Here is an 18368-nt window from a genome sequence, read left to right on the forward strand (position 1 = left end):
TGTCTATCACTGCAGTCTCTTTCTTACCCTGTACACATATTAGGAATCATTAGCTTTGTCACTAGAGGATAAGCATCCATGAGAAAAAGCTCTGTAATGCACACAAGGTGCACTCTATTGACATTACATCATATGCCTTGTTATATTACCAAAACAATTAAGTTATCTGAGTATCAACACCGCATGTACACATCACATCATTTTTAAATCAAAGCACTTAGAAGCAAATAAATGAATAATTAAGAACACATAAAACTCAGGCTGCCTACACAGTAAGTACATTATTCCTATAAAGATTTTTACCTTACTAGACTATAAGCTCTTCAACTAAGATTTTCGCTGTTGCTGTTCCATACTTGTCTACTCTCTATCATAGTAAGACTGTGTCTGTTCTATAACAAAAGAAGAGGAAACCAAGGAAGACTCCTTGTCTTAAAAATAGTATGCAGTCCATCTAGTAATTTTAACTGTGATCTCATTCGATCCCTAATAATTTCTGAGTGTAGCTGCTTGAGCATTTTTTAGCTTTGATTTTTACTACCTGAGGAGAAAATTGCTCTTGTGGAAGCCACATTGAAAACATAGGTGCCAAGAACTCAGTCCATATTAGAGCAATCTTATCCACACTGCCAAATGTTAACCATAAAGATGTTTTTGATTTTCCTGTAAAATGAGCATACCAAACTGGTCACTATCCTAAACAAGCATCCTGACTGGGAATTAGTGTTTAGCAAAGGAAAACAAAGAAACTCCTTTCTGCCACAGTAGGATATGTCATACATTGCTTCATGCAGTTGGTCCTATTCAGTTCGTGACTTCTGCCACTAGCATTTTTGCTTTCTTTTTCCATGCTTCATCTCTCAGCCCATCTGTACAACAAGGTGACTTCAGAGTCTGAAGCCATTGCAGCCTGGATTTTGACACGATCATATCCATAGTCATGTACTAGTACTGGATATGCTCCAAGACACTCTCACTAGAGCGGCCTGTGTCTTCACTGCACAATCTGTGATGAGCCTAATTGGCACACCTGCTTTCAGGCTGTTGTTGGGAAAACTTGCATGACGTGATTTTAAGTGTGTTACTACTCTGAAAACCTTTTTCTGAGCTTATGTTTGTGTCTAAATCTCAAATCTTGAGATTTCAAAGTCTGTCTTTCCTATGTTTTTTCTCCATTTTGGAAAATGTGATAAATGCCTGGCATTAGGTTTTGTCATATGTAGATAAATATGTGTGTGTGTACATACATAAATTTTTTTAACAAAAAGAGGCTGAGTAAAAAAGGAAGACATTTTAGAATATATATAGACAGTAAAAATCTTGGGAAAGCTGTGAAGGATTGCATATATAATAAAAATAATTAAAACTATATAATATATATAATTGCATATATAATAAAAATAATTTAAAAAAATCAGTTCTCACAGTCCCTTCACTTTAAGATTAGGCAGAAATCACATGAGCTATCACAGTTTTGTAGTTATTTAGAAACCTGATATTTTTCCATAAGATTTCCATCTGTTTAGCCTTCCATACTGCCTTCCATTTTCACAACTGTAATTTGTATTCTCACATCATACCTGTATTTAGAAAATATATACATATAAATAGGCCAGTTAAATGTTGATGAACTGAAGAGTCGCAAAGTACTGTTTTTAAGATTCACCTTACCTACCTCTTGTTTGTCTTCATCATTGATGAACTTTCCCCAAGCCTGCCATTTTTTTTTTCAGTCTCTAAAGTATTTCCTGCAACCAGCAAGAAGCAGGTTCTATATGTTTACTCTGTTTACTCTTTATATGAATTATTAGTAATGAAAATTCCTTTCTCACTGTAATATATCAATATTTTTTTTTCCAAAATAACTTAGCTCCACTCCTGTAGCAATGCTTATTCTACAATGTTGAGACAAAGCTTGTTTGTTGTTCTGGGATACTTGTTTAATATTTCATGAACTCTGGAGAGAAGTGTTTAATTTCAGAAAATTTTTGTTTGCTGAGATTTACAAAAGGTGAATTCTCTCACTTCTACTTGAGAGATGCTAAGCTGTGAATTCTTATCTCACTTGCTTAACACTCATCTCTGTCTAGTTGCATTCTTATGCTCATAATTGACTGGTCCTCACAAAACCATTCTTCTTTGTTTTGGGGTATTGCATTCACAAGAACAACTTTCTGAATTTGGAGGACCTCAAGTCATATTTCAGTGTTTGAGTGAAGTCTATAAAAGCTTTCGGAGTTGATGGCCAAGGTATTGCTTGCAGTGCCACTGAGGCAATATGCTTACACCCAAGGAGCAAAGAGGATGGAAAGAAATGGTCTGAGGAGGAAAATGATTCCTGGAATCATGTATGTAACCTAGATAATTTCTTAACCTCTCTATATGAATGTTCTCAGCTGCAGAACACAATTAACAATATTTACCAACCAGTGATAGTGGTTCACTTATCAGTCAGAATACATGTAATAAAATATAATTTATGTGTATTGGCAGGATATTAGTGATTCTTCAGGCAGTCATGACCTGATGCCTATTTTCAGCTGGTAATGGCTGGCAGAAACCACTTGGCAAGTTCCCAGGAGGGATAACAGGCAACTTTCAAAGGGTGATAACAATTCACTATCGGAATAGTTTGCATGGGAGCATGGTTGATTTTCCACAAGTTACTTCCAGAGCCCGGTTGTTTTTGTGTGTGGTGGTTTTGCTTGTTATTTTTTTTTCCCCGAATATCGATGTCAGCCAGACGACCCCCAGCCCCGGCCGCCCCCCCCCGCCATGTCCCGCCTGTGCCCGCCCTGGGTGCCACTGTCCGCGGTGCTGAACGCGGTGACCGCTGTCCATGGTGCTGAAGCGGGGTGGACGCTGCCCGCCTGAGCGCGGCGACTTTCCGACACCGCCCGTGCGTGCGCCCGCTCTGGCACATTTCACGGGAGCGCGGCCTGCAATTAGAGTAACTCCTCCCTTCGGCTGAAATAATTGCACCGCCAGAAGCTGGTAGGAACGGGTGTCACGGGTGCCTTCCTCTCACTCTCCACCCTCACCCGCTTTTTTATTTTTTTTTTCCCCTTTGACAGAGCAATTAAGCATCTCCTGGAATCGCGTTTCAGGTCTCCCGGTGACCCGCTCCCGCCACCCAGGTAAGAACCGGAGGGCTAGGGCAGATAGAAAAAAAAATAAAAAGAAGAGGAAAAAAAAACACAACAGGTGAAGCCCTGCCGTTTGCCCTCCCCTCAACGCGGTGGGCATGGGCATGGAAGCTTCCCCGCCCAGCCCTCTCGCCCGCCCGCCCCCCGGGGTGCACGGCGGAGCTGCCGCCTCCTTCCGGGCTGCTTCCCCGGGAGCGGCTGTGCTGCCTGCCCCGCACTGCCCCTCCGGCGCCGGATGCTCTCTCGGCAGGCTCCTCCCGCCAGGTAACTTCCCGAAGTTTTTGCTGGGTCTGGAGCAGCGGCCGACGGGGGTGGGGTGGGGATGGGGGGGTTGGAGGGCGATGAGGGGAACATACGGAGTGCAGGGGAAATATATATCCCGGGTCAGTGGGGATAACACCGAGTGCAAAACTGGGCTTTGGTTGCAGCTAGGCTTGTTCAGGGCGTCCCTCAAGATCTCAGTGCCAAACCGAAGGGAAGGATGACTAAAACGCTGCTGTGAATAAAGGGTATAAGAGTTTTGCTCGTCTATCCTCTTTTACCTACAGTTTAATGCACAAAAATGGTGAAATATAATTTCAAGTTATGAATTACAATATACAAAGCAGTTTAGCTTATAAAAGGTATTACAGTATGTAAACTGGAAATTGCAGATTTCCTTTATTAATCTGTGACTACTGTAATATATTCAATTTTGTTGATATTAATAGTAAGAAAAAGTTAGGCAATAAAAATAGTTGTAATTAGCTTTGGGAGAAGTAATACAAGTGCAAATGAGCTTGATGGAAGTTCAGTGTAAGCATGTTGCAGTGAAGAAAACCCAACCTTATAAATTTAAGCTCTCTGCAGCCAAAATAGCAAGAAGCCTTTCTTTGCAGCTTTCCTAACTTTGGATAAGAGGAAAGATACTTATTGCATACATATGTGTATAGATAAATAATTCATGGTCAAGAAGGAACATTAATACTCAAGATGGGTCCTTACATAAGCCTTTAGAATTGCAGAAACAGTCTCTAATTTTATTGTTAAAAAACTTGGGTCAGGAATACCCAGGGTACCAGCTATACATCAGAGGAAATAACTATCCTGCTAGCAAAAAATATAGGTCATTATTTAAAGTTGTTGATATTGGGTCTCTTGTTTCATATTGAACCCACAACATATTTAATGAATTAAAATACTTATGGAAAATTAACTCTATTTCATTTGTAGTGTTAAGGAAATTAATAATGGAAATTGATTGTGGAGTTACATGTTACATATTACGTTTCAGATACTTCTTTGCAGCTGATAAATATTTCACTATTTCTCTGGCATTTTTATACATCTGCAGATAGCAAGTGCTGCAGATAACAAGTGCATAGGTGATTGCTTCTGGTCATCACACAAACTGTAATCCAGAAATACAGAGACAGTTTTTTAAAAGGATGAATTCACTTTTCTTGTGTCTCACACTGAGTGGTAGGAAATAGGTATACTCTAGTGCAGTTCAAATCTGATGCAAGTAGCAGGTGTTTACCTGGCCCATCCAAGACTTCATCAATAATGTGAGCCAGAGAATGATTAGACACAGTATTTTCATAACGATATTGGTATAACTAACAGTTACAATGTACATTCAGTTGTCAGTCTTGGAAACGCTAATTAATCCATCTACAATTGAAGAAAACTCAAAACAACAGAAGTATAATTTTCTTTTCAGTTAATATGTAGAAATTGGGTGTGTGTGTTTTTCCTCTCTTAAATGCCCTTTACTTGGATAAAGAAGACTGCCACTACATGTTGCTCAAGCCTTGGACAGATTACTTACAGTGTGCTGTTCCTCTGAGTAGCTGCAAATTTCAGCTGCATGTTTTTCTCTGACTTCAGAATGAATGAAAAAGTCTGTGCTGACATCAGTAGAGCTCTCAAAATCAACAGAGAAAATATTTATGTTGAGGATTCCTTTATTCCAAACTTCCTAAATTAAGAAGGTTGTAAACAAACATCGGAATACATTTTTGTGCAGGTTCATGTACTAGGTGGGTGCTATCACCTTCTTTTGTCCCTCATTGACCGCTTTTTTGAACTAAAATTAAGTTTCCCAACTGCAAAAAGTCATCAGTCTTTTTCACAAGTAGCCATTGAAATTACCTGACATGCTTACAAAACTGGAAGCCGAGTAATCTGTTTAAAGAATGTTTTGAATTGGTATTTTTCTTTGTCAGTTATCTGTGCAGTGGAGAAATGGTTTATCTGACATTGGTTCCCTTGGAATATGTGAGGTTTTCTGTGAAACAACTGATCTTAATGAATGTGGGGAATTGGCATAAGATAAAATCTTTATCCATGGTTCAGCTCACTGAAAAAACTTAGAAATGCCTTCAACTCAAGGGCTTTGCATTTAAACTTTGAAGGTGGAGAACCTGTAACAGGGTCAGCTAGCAATCACAAGGAACATCAACCGACCACTTATGAAGCCTCTGCTGCTGAAATATTTTTGTGAGGAGAAAGCAATCTGCACCTGGTGGGTGGGGTGGAAACCCTGAAGCCTGGATACTTGTTTACCTGAATATCACAGTCACAATACTTAATTAGTCTCTAATATCCTAGTGATGCATATCTAGTTTACTATGAGTGAGAGAAAAGAACTTTGTGGAAAAGAGAATAGTGTTAGCCTTTACAAAAGAGAGACACAAGCAATGTAGCTACAATTGGAGGTGAGGCGAAAGTCACACATACTGGACAACACAGAAGATCCTAACCTGACATCAGGGGTCGAACTTGGGTGAAACTGGAAAAATAATGCTAGTCTTTGTCCAAAATAAACTCAGTCAAAGTGTCAAAATGAGATATTGCATTTATTACACTGTACTGATGCTCAGGCATTGATTTTTCTGTTATGTGCTGGCCTGCTTCTCAATAGGCAGAATTTCTTCATCAGCTCTACTTGGCACTTTCATGGAGTTTTGCTGGGCCTCTGGAAGACAACATGCTCTTGGCTATGGGAAAAACATAACATTACATTCACAGTAGACTATGTTGATTTTCAATGTAATGTTTTCTCCTTTTCTTAGCTCTTTTAAAACATGACATGGAAAGTAGCTTTACTTTCTTCATTGGAACAGCTCCTAAAACCCAAGGCTTCCAAGAATGCTGAAGTTTTTCTCTTAAACATAAGACAAATGCCCCACAGCAATAAATCCAAAACAATGGCTTCCCTGCTCACCCCATAAACAAGAAATTTCTGTCACAGAAATACACTAGAAAGAGCCTCAAATCAGTGATATAAAATATTTCATAAACTATGGATTTAAGGTGGCATGTTCTTAGGAAGCTTGATCAGAATAAAAACCTTTTCTTCTCACAGACAGCAAGTGTCTTCCCTCAAAGTTAAGTGTTTCTAGCCCTGGTGGACGAGGTCTTTTAAATCACTAGGTAGAGCATTGTTATGTATAGGAAAATTATTAAAAGAATTTCTTGAGAAATGTAAAATTTACTAGCTATCATTCTTTTTATCCTATAGAAGCCCAGACAGCTAAACTCTGGAGAGACCCTTTAAACGATATAGAAGTGTAAAGCAAATAAATCTTAAAAATTTCTAGTCTAATCTCAGAACATTTTTGGTAAATTATGTACTATATGAAGGTATGATTACTGCTATGTGTGAAACATTAGCTATCTCATTCCCTTGGGGTTTATGACTACTTGTATTTTACATGTTCAGCATAACAAGGAAAATAGATCACCAGCTCCTCCTGTCTCTGTTGGTACTCCTACTCAAAAAACTAGGTGAATTTTTTACCTTTTCCATTCTTCAGAGTTATTTTGAACTAGATTGCTTTTTCCAAGTCCATCAAGATTATTTTAGGTTAAGCAGAGAGGGATTTAGAAGAATTACTATGCCAATATTCCTTGATACTGGTAGTAATGTAAAAATATCTAGTATATATGCAACACTGTAATTTAGTAAGTTATTAAATCATAATCAGATCTCTTAACTATACTTTGTCATGCGCCACTGGAATGTATTCAATAGATAAACTTGTAGCTAATTTTGTTTTTCTAAACAGTCCTATACAATATTATTATGTACATTTGTAAGTGTACAAACAAAACAAAACCAAAAGCAAAAGCCTGTAGGAACTAAAATTGCAGATTTAGAAATCCTGTGCATACCAAAAAGCACAACTAGCACCTATTTATTCATTTGCAGGTGGTTAGGAAGGGTGGCAGTCTTTGACAAACCTACTCAAACTTTTACTCTGCTGCTTGTATACACCTGAGTTGACCATCTCCCATCCTTTACCTGCTCTCCTTTAAGACTCGCAGGTCTGTTGACTGCTGTGAGAGACTGAGTAATTGATTTATGCAGCTACACTCCATGTTGGGGAAGCTGTAGTACGGTTCTGCTTCCACGTTCCTGGAAGCCCACAGGGCCACATGGGTTCTCGAGCAAGTTTTAATGGCAATTTACTATTCCTGTTTGTCTATGACACATCCAGATATATCAGAGTAGTTTCCAGTCATCACATATACATTGTGACACTAATGCAGATAGTTATTATGCCTGCTCTTCTGATGGGAGTAGGGATTTTTTTTCTTTATTTTTTTCTTGCTGAGTCAGAGCAAAGGGTGCACTCTGATAATTCTTGACTTTCCACCCTCGAGGCTAAAGTGTGGCAGCATAAGCACACTCACATTCAAACGTCTTTCCATTGCTTGGGTCATCTCAGGGGGCTTGGAAGCCCCACTGCCAGGCTCAGGAGACCAAAAGGCACCTGTAGAGCATCTCTATGCTGACTTTGCTTTCTCTCTCCACTAAGAAAAAGTGAAGAGATGCTTTAGCCAAGATGTTTATGGAGCCAGGGAGGAACAAGTATAAGTTACATCAACCTCTGTGCACTTCCAGTTTGTATTAGGGATGAAACAGCTCACAGTTGCATGTCCAGGATGTGAGAGGCAGGCAGGTAGGTGACACACATTACCTTTTATTGCTTCCTTTTACAGAAGTGTAATTGTCTAGTGTAGTGTCCCCCTTTCTCCTTCAAAGTGTAACAAAAGAAAACACATCTTAAACATCACCACTTTCTAATGCAAATGTAGAGTGAGGAAGAGAAAACAGAATAATGCATGCTTCAGAAATATGCTTGTGTTTAAGCAGAGCATTTTATCCCTACTTCATTTTCTCTGCTCTTTGTTGTGGACTCTCATCTTAGAAATAAGTATTTCTCACAGTTTTTTTGTTCTAACCTTTCAGTATTTTCTCCATATGAGTCTGAGATCAAAGTTATTATCACCTGAATTTAATTTAGTACACCTTTCTCTGCGTGATGGGCTGCTATTTCAGAGGGTACAATGCCACTATTAATCTTCATAAAGAAAATGCACAAAAGCAGTCCAGAATACATGTCAAGCACTTCAGTGTGATGGATGCACAATAGATGGCACCATTATTATCACTCAGCAACTTGAAAACTTTTGGTCCTCACATTTTCTTGCTTGCAAACATCATTAACTTGTTCATGGGATCCAATACTTCGTGAAAAATATATTACTCTTCTACTCACTTTTTGTTCATCCTTCATTCTGTGTTGATGGAGCCAGTTACATGAAATTTCTTAATGCATTGTAAGTTTACTTCTTAGTGTATGAGATAGCAAAGAAAACCAAAATAAATTGTTCCGTGGAACAAAAGTCAATTATATTGATTTTGATCTGTTAACACAAAAGCAGATTATATGAATTATTATGATTAGGTAACTTATGTTTATTGGTCACAGTTTTATTTACTCCTTGTTTTTGTTCTTTTTCATGAATCAGAAAGACTTAAAGACCAAAATATCATAGTGTCAACTGAATGTCAATAATATTATTCTTTCCAGATTGTTACGAAAGGGATGCACTGTCTGGGTTCAGCAAAGCTCATAATGCTTGGAATAAACTGTGTCTGCTTTTGTATGGTAGAGGTATCTTAGAATTGATGAGAAATGTTCATATAGCTGCACAAACTAGATATGCTTAGGTGTAAACTTAAATAATTTAAAGTACCTGCTCATAACTGGTGTTACCCAATTATGGATGCTATTGTCTGGTAGTAGGTAATGACAGCTGCATACCTGGTTTAGCAGGGGAAGAGCAGGCCTGGATGCAGTCTAGTGCAGAATGAGAAGGACTGCGTGACTTTGGAGTCCTCCTTTCATGTGCCAGGCAATACAAACTGTGTCAGGTGCTGCTGATGCTGGTTGGACAGTCTGCTATAGTTAGCAAAGGGGTAAGTTTCACAAAGTGGTATACATGTGGAAGTTGTAGTAAGAAGGTGGCTTACCTTATGCAATGGCAGCAAAGTGGCCCTTGCTTTCTGCCCCTCTAGAAGGCCAGGTGCTAGAGTCTTGCTGAAAGACCTATGAGCCGTCCATTGCCTGTGACTGGAGCCTTGGAAAGACTCAGTATTTCACTGCTATAACCATCATACCACAACTCCTCCCTATTCGTGCAGCCCAGTCTGCACATGAGCAGCAGCTGTCTGTCCCTGGTATACAAATCTGGTGCAGATTTGAAGAACAAATCTGCAGGCTGCAGATTTTCCCTGGATGAGAACATTTATGTGATGTTTTCTAATCATAACTTGCAGGAGACTGTATGTAGGGATGTGTTTTGAATGTGCAAATTGGGGATTATAAATAAATACATTTGCAAGCAAGACTTCTGCAAGTTTGGTGTAGTTGGATATTTCAAACTTATCCAAAGCCTGTTGATATTGTGTTGATATTGTGTATGTATGTCTGAATGTTTTTTTTCTTCAGTTTGGGAAAAAAAAATTAAGGGAACTAAATCACACATTCACATTTCATCATGGTGCATTTCCCTTCCTTTTAAGAAAGAACATATCTGACTTAAGAGGTTTGTTGGTTTGTTCTTATTTCTTTATGAGATTTTTTTTTTTTTTTAATTTTATTTTAAATTCTGAAGCATTGGTTTAAGGATAAATGCCTTGCCTAGGAATCTTGGCTTTTGAGATTGAATTTTGCTGCTGTTTTGTGAAAGGATTAAAACTGTGAACCTTCAAGGCAGTAACATCAGCAGAAAAACAAATTGATTTCATTTGGTAATTTGTGAAGTAAAACAATATTTTTGAGTGGTGGGTGGCAACAGAACTACGTTTAACCACTTGTCATAATTTCCACAACTACTTTCTGCTCTCTATAGTGACATAGTCAATTAATATATCAGATACTATAATCTGAACAACTGTAAGAAAAACCTGGAAAGCTACAGCAATCCAATAATTAAAACTTTTATTACAAAGGATTTTTTTACATTTTGGAAAAAAAATGAGTCTCAAAAAAAAAAAATGAAGTCTCAATGAAATTGCAATGAAGGTCCATAGTGTTTCATAAAAGTGAAATTGATAAGTTTCAAGACACTAAAGAATGGAAGAAACTATCTTTCTAAAAGCTAAATACCTAGACTAAAACATATTGGTCTTCATTCAGGTTCAATTAATTTGTAGGTACAGTGTGCCTGTCGGTAATTTTATTTCTCTTAGCACTATACATGTGTTGTTTTCTTTATAGCATTAATCTGCTGTTAAAAAAAATACAATATTTTAAAAATATTAAAACTTTACATTTTTCACTTTAAATTTTAATCAGAGAGTATGAAAGAATCAATAGTTACTTAAATGTCGAAATCTGATTATAAGTTAGTGAATTAATGGTTTACTATGTTACTGAATAATCAATAATAACTGATAATAACTGATGTTCTGAATCACTTTAAGTATGTTTTGGAAAGTTTGTAATTACACCACGTAAGTTTCTGGCAGGCATGCTTAAGTGAAGAAGTCATCATGACATACAGAGACACGTGTTCTAATACCATAAGAAGCTGCATTTCAACAACAGATGAGGGAACATGCTCCAGCAGAGAGCTGGAGAGGAGGAGGTGTCCATATGAGTGTGACTATGCACCTTAGCTTACTTTATACTTCACCGGAGGACAAGCTCACTGACTTCCTGACTGGCTACCAGTGTAGAACAGAGTCTGTTGCAGTGAATCCTGTGAATCCTAGCTGGAGTCTTATTTTTGTGCTCTCCAGTGCCCTCCCAGGAGGTCCTTTTGTTCTTCACCAGCTATGGAGAAGACATAGGAAGACTTGCCTTCTAAATCAGGAGCCTGGCGTTGGTGGGAATGTTTGTTCCAGCCTTCCCTGCCTATTCAAAACCAAGTATTTCCTACTCTTCATAAATCTGTCATAGTGTTAGGAAGGTAGAGAAATATTTTGCATGCCCTACTGTCCCATGTACTTCAAACCCACTTTTGCAGAAAGGGAGGAAGTTGACTTTCCCTCTCATGCTGTAGCACAGTGCAGAAGGTGTGTCTGCAAGGTAGGTGGCTTGTGAACCCTTTTAGGTATCTAATTTGAGCCACAGCTGACTACAAACTTGACAGGTATATCTACTTATCTGTTCTGTCTTCCTCTAGCTGGACCTGTGGGGATCATCACTTGTCACCTTCCATGCACAAAGGCCTTGACCACCAGCTAGAAATGAGGACTGGGAGTGCTCTGGCCTACCTATAGCAGCAAAGAAAACCTCTGCTGTGGTATGGATATGGTTACACTGCTCTTGTATTGCTTCTGAGTTTACACAGGAAAAATCTTATAATTACTGTTCACTGCACTGTGTAAACAATCCTGATACTGCAGAGAGGTCCTCATCAGATAGTATCTGGTTCTACAGATAGCCCTCAGAGAGATTTTGTATTTATAATGTCTTTGATAATGCACTAATGGAAATACAGTTAAAAAAATACAGTCTTTGTAACCGGCAAAGTAAGACATCAGTGATAAATTCAATTATTTTAAATGCATCAGACCAGGTTCTGATTTCAGTTACGTGGATAAAAACAGGCCTGCTGGTACCATGGGTTTTTGTGCATGTAAGTAAGATCAGAATCTGGCTTCAGGCACGTAGAGTCTCATTCAGTAAAATACATCTGGTTCAGACTTGGTAATCTATATTAGCAAAACTTTTAGTCTGTCCTTGGCTTTCCCTTAGGCATCAATGATCCTCGATGATCATAACATTCGAAATGCTTCAAAGGGTGTATTTTTCTTTTTTTCCTTTCATTTGTGCCTGGCTATGCAATTAAGCATTTCACACACCTGCCAAAACTCTTGTATCAGATTTCCATTTCAGAGGGATCCCACTGATGGGACATATGACCTGTCAACTCTCTAATGACCACCATTGAGAAAAGAGTTAATGGCAGTTTTGGTTTTTATACTTCCCCTCTATCTGAAATCTATTTTATGAAAGCAGTTCAATGTGATACATTCAACAATATGCTGAGTACCATGTAAGCTTTTTTTTTTTGATGTATATTTACTATTACTGTCTTCCATTTATTAGGCACAGTTACAAATATCAAATGTGCAAGAACTCTTGGAGGAGAGCTACAAAGATGATTAGAGATCTGAAATGTCTTTCTTATGGGGAAACATAGAGAGTTAGGTCTGTTCAGCCTGCAGAAGAGAAGGTTGAAGGGTGATCTTATCACTGCTTATAAACATCCCAAGCATGGGCATCATGAGGATGGGACCAGACTCTTTACAGTGGTGCCCAACAATAGGATGAGTGGCAATGGGCACAAGCTCAAACATAGAAGGTTCCATCTGAATATGAGGAGAAATTTATTTACTTTGAGGGTGCCAGAGCACTGGAACAGGCTGCCCAGAGAGGTTGTGGAGTCTCCTTCTCTGGAGACGTCGAAACCCACCTGGACACATTCCTGTGTGATCTGCTCTGAGTGAACCTGCTTTAGCAGGTGGGTTGGACTAGATGATCTCCAGAGGTCCCCTCCAACTCCAAACATACAGTGATTCTGTGAGAGGAAAGAGTGGGATTACTTTCTAAACGAGAGCACAAGACATTCAATTAAAGCAAAACATAACTTTCAACAACAAGCATATACATGAGCCTTCAATTTTCAGACTGTGGTCTGAGCTAGCAACAAGATAGAATAATCATTTTAATATTTTTTATACATAAATGGTTATCATTTTAATGTCTGAGTGAAAGCTAAATACAGGGAGGCAGTCTGTATTAACAATGGCCTGAGAAACCATTTATCCCTTTCCACTGTCTATACTGCATATTTCATTGATGCTATATGGAGAGAAAAGCTGTACTTTAAATATAGAGTTATGAGACTAAATTCTACTTTGTCTGCAACAGTAACTTCCACTCTTATGAAGCAACAGTGACATTCCCATGATTTACCAGAAAGCTGACATATTTCTGCATGTCCTTTACTAAACATTTACTAAGTCTACACTTGCATAAACTAAATAATATTGTTTTAAAAAAATGTAACTTCATAAATTTATAAATAAAATCTACTAAAAAAATTTAATCTATACAGTTAATAGACTCAGTGATTCAGACAAAACATATAAAATCATCCAAGCAATAACAAAAGGAAAGAAAAATAGATGTAAATTACTATCACCTTCAAATAAAATTCTGCAAAGCCTATGGATTTGAATGGTTTGTACCACTGAGACAGAAACAAATGTCTGGCAATGCAGCATGAAACCTAGTATTTCATACCAACACTATTTCAGCAAAAGTCTTCTCTGAAACAAACTTCAAACTTTGTTATAATCCTTTATATGACAGATTTAATCCATAGTAGCTGATTTCCTGCCAACTGACTGCACCTGGTTGACTCTAAATTAGTTGCAGCTAATTGTCAACAAATGGGAAGAAGCTCCCCTTGGCATTTTCTTCTGGCTGTAAAGCTGGTAAGTACAGTTCTCATAGCTGTTTTTCAGGTAGAGTATAGTTATATGCATATGTTTAAAGGAAAAAAGAGTAAGTAGAGGTGATGACTGTTCTTTTTTCTCTACTTTCTGGTGTAGGTCATGATGTGTGAGCATAGCTGTATTCAGTTATGTTGAGGTGCTCGTTAATTTAGCTGAGCCCTGGTTGGAGACACTATAAAAAGTGTAGAGGCTGCATTGTTGTTCTTTCCACCAGGTAAGGGGGAATGGTTGATTTAGAAGATGAAGTAGAGAGAAGGAAGCTCTATAAGTAAGGTTTCATATCTCTGTTAGTCTGGTGTTTTTTTTCCCCTCTTTTCTCTGATATTTTTGCTTTTCTAGTATGTTTGCTGGAGAAAGTGAAAAATAAAAAGAGGTGATTAATGAGGTTTTAGTCCTTTGGAGGATGTGATTTATGTATCTCTTGGCTTTTCTTTGATAAGTCTTGTAACAAGAAAAAAATAAGTATGTTTTTAAACTTTTAAAATGTAATTTCTTGTCACCCCTTTCATAAGATAATCAAAGGGAAAAGTGGGGGGAGAAAAAAAGATGACTTTATAACTTTCTCTTCCCCTCTACTTCTCCTGACCTATTGTACCTGTTATTCTTAATAATTCAGTGTATTTATGACTTGATTCTGTCCTTGCTTATTTTATTCCTTTATTAGAAGGGCTGAAGACACACGAATATAAAACCAAATGATATAGAAGTTGTCATAGACTTGGCAGTTGAGCTTTTTTTATGGCAGTGTAGCCTCTCTTAAAACAATTCTTCTTTAATTAAGAAATGTGTTTGCTTGAGATAAACTTGTTTCATTGCACCTATTGTGTGGAAAATGAAGTTCAGGATTCAGAGGAGATTTGTGTTTTGGTTTCTGAGTCAGTTTTCTGCTTCTGTGTATCTTCCTTGACAACTGAAAGCTCTAATTTGAACTTTCAGTTACATATATAGCAGTATTTTTGCTGCTTTTCATTTACAAATTGTCTCACAGAAGACAAGAAAGATGGCAGGAATGGTATCTATAAGACATAGGTTCCCTCCCTCTCGTTGCAGTTCTGTGTCATTGTGAAACGTGCAGCTTCATCTCATCTCCTGCTCTCTCTCTGCCTCTCTCTGTTTCTTCTATGCATGATGGTTTCAGTGTGAAGATAATGTCTCTTGGATTCAAAACAAAAATTCAGTTTTTCCTGCTTCTCTTCTAATTTTGAATAGCAAGATGACTGTTGTCTGCCCTGTTCACTAGTTATGAATGTTCAAGCAGAAACATCTTCTTGAAAGTTAGATGTATTCTTGTGTGGTTCAGATAAGGCATCTTAATGCCTTCTTAGTTGTGGTATTTGTATTGCAAGTAGCAGGGCTATAGATACAAATGCCAGATTTTTATGGAACTCTACTTTCTGTAGACACAGTGCAAACAAAAAATTATCTTGGAGATTTTAATTAATAGTAGTAAAGTAGGTAAATAACTAATTGAATACCATCTGTTTGTTTACACTGAGAATCAAAAAATGTGTCTGTTAGTTTGGGGAAAAAAATGTTCATGACAGAGAATATTAGTTTTCCCTGACTGTCATTGCAAAACTACTGATTTGACATTGCAATTGTAAACATCTATATATATTCTTAGGGCATTTTTTTCATTTTGCTTCGGGACTACTGTTTTCAGTCATTTGCTGCTGCTTTTGTCTTTGGGTTAAACAATCCAAAAAAGCAAGGCAAACCAAAATGTTTTAGCATCCCTTGCTCTCTTTCCTCCATATGCCTGTGTGAGAGGGGATGGGAGGAACTGGTGAGTGCTGGCTGGGGGTGGACACAGTTTTGCTAAAATAACATCTGTTCTATGGGAGCCTAAAACAAACTCCTAATGGGAAAATCAAGGTGTTTGCAATGCTGAGGAGATTTTCTGTGCAGAAGAGCTAGTTTCTATAACTATTTCTGAAGCAAAAGCCAATTTTTATTTTGAACAGCTACATTAAGTATGTAGGAAGACGCTTAGTGATTCAGGCTGGTAGTTGGATCACTGTTTACATGAAAAAGTGAAAGGTTGAGTGTCACAGCAAACAGGCAAAGTTAACCACCCATCTCTCCAGGCAAGCAAAAGAACTCTTGTAGTTTCCCTTTCCCTTACCTTCTATCCTTCCATACATGGGGGTGTGGGGGAAGGGAGAAAAGTATTCTTCTGCATGATGGCCTGTGTATTTTTACTTAGATATTTATTGCATAGCTAATACTATGTGGGGTTTTTTTTAAGTGCATAAGCAGAGATATTTTTTTATCAGGGATTATAAATCAGAATTGAAGATGGAGGATTATTGAGTATGATTTCAATTGAACATTCTGTTATGCATGGCTTCTGCATCTGTGGATTTATAAAATGGCTTTTAAAATGAAATTTACTAGAATAGCAATATTAGAATTAATATTAATCAACCAATATGTAAACCTTTCCTTCTGCTACCATTTTTCCTGTTTTTTAAGTGGTGTGTTTCTTTTAAAATTTCTTCTACACTGTTTATGATAATTGTACAGCAGTTTATAATGGAAAAACACAAGAATTTTTTACAGTTTAATCTTTTTTAAAAAAACTACTTTAGAAATTGTTGCAAGATTTTTCTATGTGCTGGTTAAATTACTTAACTCATCATATATCAATTTATGTCATATTTTTTTGTGCTTTAGGCTAGAAATTACATCTTAATGTTTTTCAGACAAGGTCCAGCCAGGCCTGTGTAATTAGTACAGTTCTGACAAGTCAATATTTGATTAAACAGATCTTATGAAAAAGCAGACCCGAGTCAGAGTGATAAAAAAGGGAGTGGGGGGCATAACAAATAGGCAATTGTTGCATATGTCAGTGAAGAGGGAACTCTGACCACCAGAAGATGTCCAGGAATACCCACAATGCAATGCAACTGCTAGCACAACTTGCTGGTGTTAAAAGAGAAAACACACACATAAACACCCCACAAAACCAACCAACAAACAAAAAACCCCAAAGACACAACCAAAAAAACCAACAACAAAAAAAACCTTAACAAACCTTTTAAAAAAAATTCAAGTTAAACACTGCCTTGGAAGAGTTTCTGAGTTTGCTGTTTATTATATAGCAAAACTTTTAAGCAACTCAGTGAAGAGCTGCTTTTTCAGGATTCCTAAACTTATCTGGATTGGAACCTGTGTGTGTTGGTTTTTTTTATTTTTTTTTTTTTATTATTTTTGTTTTGGTATGTGTTTTTTTTTTTTTTTTTTTTTTTTAGGAGTTCAGGACCTTTGTATGAAAGGTGAACTCATTTATTTTTAAATAAACTTCTGTTTTACAGTAATCTATGAGGTAACAGTCTTGAGCAAACAGAGTCAGGGAGGTTGTGACTGAAAAGCATTTTTACTGGTGAGTGTTCATGAAAATAGAGAAATAGATGAGTACTGACAAAATTTGTGGGTATTTGGTTTTGTTTTCCCCCACTCAAACATATATTTCTGGAGAGTTATAACTAAAACATTAAATAATATTTCTTTGTATAGCATCCAATAATGCAATGGCTGGAAAACAAGGAAGCAGCAGAGTAACTGGATGGACACACTGGATGTTCACGATAATTCTGATGTTGTGGAGTCACCAGATCAGTGGACAAGGACAAGGTAAGTGAAGATCTTTTACTAGGATTTTCCATTAGCTCAATATTGCATAGTATTGGATGGAGAAATGAGGGTGTGTGCTGAAGTGCTGAACTTGTATGAACCGCTGGCAAGAAATAAGAATATAGAGATCTGAAGTACTTCAGTTGAAAAGTCAAATGCTGTTTGGAAAGTTATGTCTTGATACCTTATGGGATTATTCAGATACTTGAATCTGTTTTCTTGTGCTTGGTGATTGGAGTCTGTATTGAAATAAATCTCCTGTTGTTTTCCATTGCTGACTATCTAGGTGTCGAAAAGTAGTTGAAGACATTATAGACACGGATTTGTTGCATTACTTAGGTGTGATATTTGTGATGAACATGCCAAATTCAGAAAGGGTTTTGTCACAGCTCTATAAGTATTTTCCATGTTGTGGTCCTGTCTCAATGATGGTGGTGCATGACAATATCTGCAGGAATGCAGACAGGCAAAAAAAGTCTAACCTATTGGGTTTTTAATTTTGAAAAATGAAGCATTATTCCATGTTTCTGATCTGAAGACTGTATATATGGGATGCTAATAAGAGAGGTAATAACAGGCTATTGTATTTTTTTAAAAAATATTTTGTATAAAAGGTGCTTGTGTGTTGTGTCGAATTGAGAGAGGGGGAAATCTGTGAGGGATAATTTTGAAGCATTGAAGTTAAAGGCAGGTGGATGGGCATTCATTTTTGTGGTCTGTCAGGCCAGCGTTAGGAAATACTTGTTACAAGTGAGCTGAGATTTCCATGTCCTTAA

The 18368-nt window shown here is 37.5% G+C and overlaps 1 protein-coding gene across 15 annotated transcripts in view; it reads left to right on the forward strand.

Moving 5' to 3' along the window:
• The first annotated feature begins 2998 nt into the window (after window positions 1–2998).
• Window positions 2999–18368, forward strand: part of ROBO2 (roundabout guidance receptor 2) — a 1092721-nt gene continuing 1077351 nt past the window's right edge. For 14 of the 15 annotated variants that reach the window (XM_021299765.2, XM_065064248.1, XM_065064309.1 and 11 more), the window contains exons 1-2: window positions 3230–3410; window positions 17476–17592. In XM_021299765.2, the coding sequence (XP_021155440.2) occupies window positions 3245–3410; window positions 17476–17592 (283 nt within the window). In that variant the 5' untranslated portion in view covers window positions 3230–3244. Of the gene's footprint in view, window positions 3138–3229; window positions 3411–17475; window positions 17593–18368 lie in introns of those variants that run through there. The other variant, XM_021299764.2, reaches the window with a different exon arrangement.

Source organism: Columba livia, chromosome 1 (assembly GCF_036013475.1).
Source record: "Columba livia isolate bColLiv1 breed racing homer chromosome 1, bColLiv1.pat.W.v2, whole genome shotgun sequence".
Lineage (NCBI taxonomy): Eukaryota > Metazoa > Chordata > Aves > Columbiformes > Columbidae > Columba > Columba livia.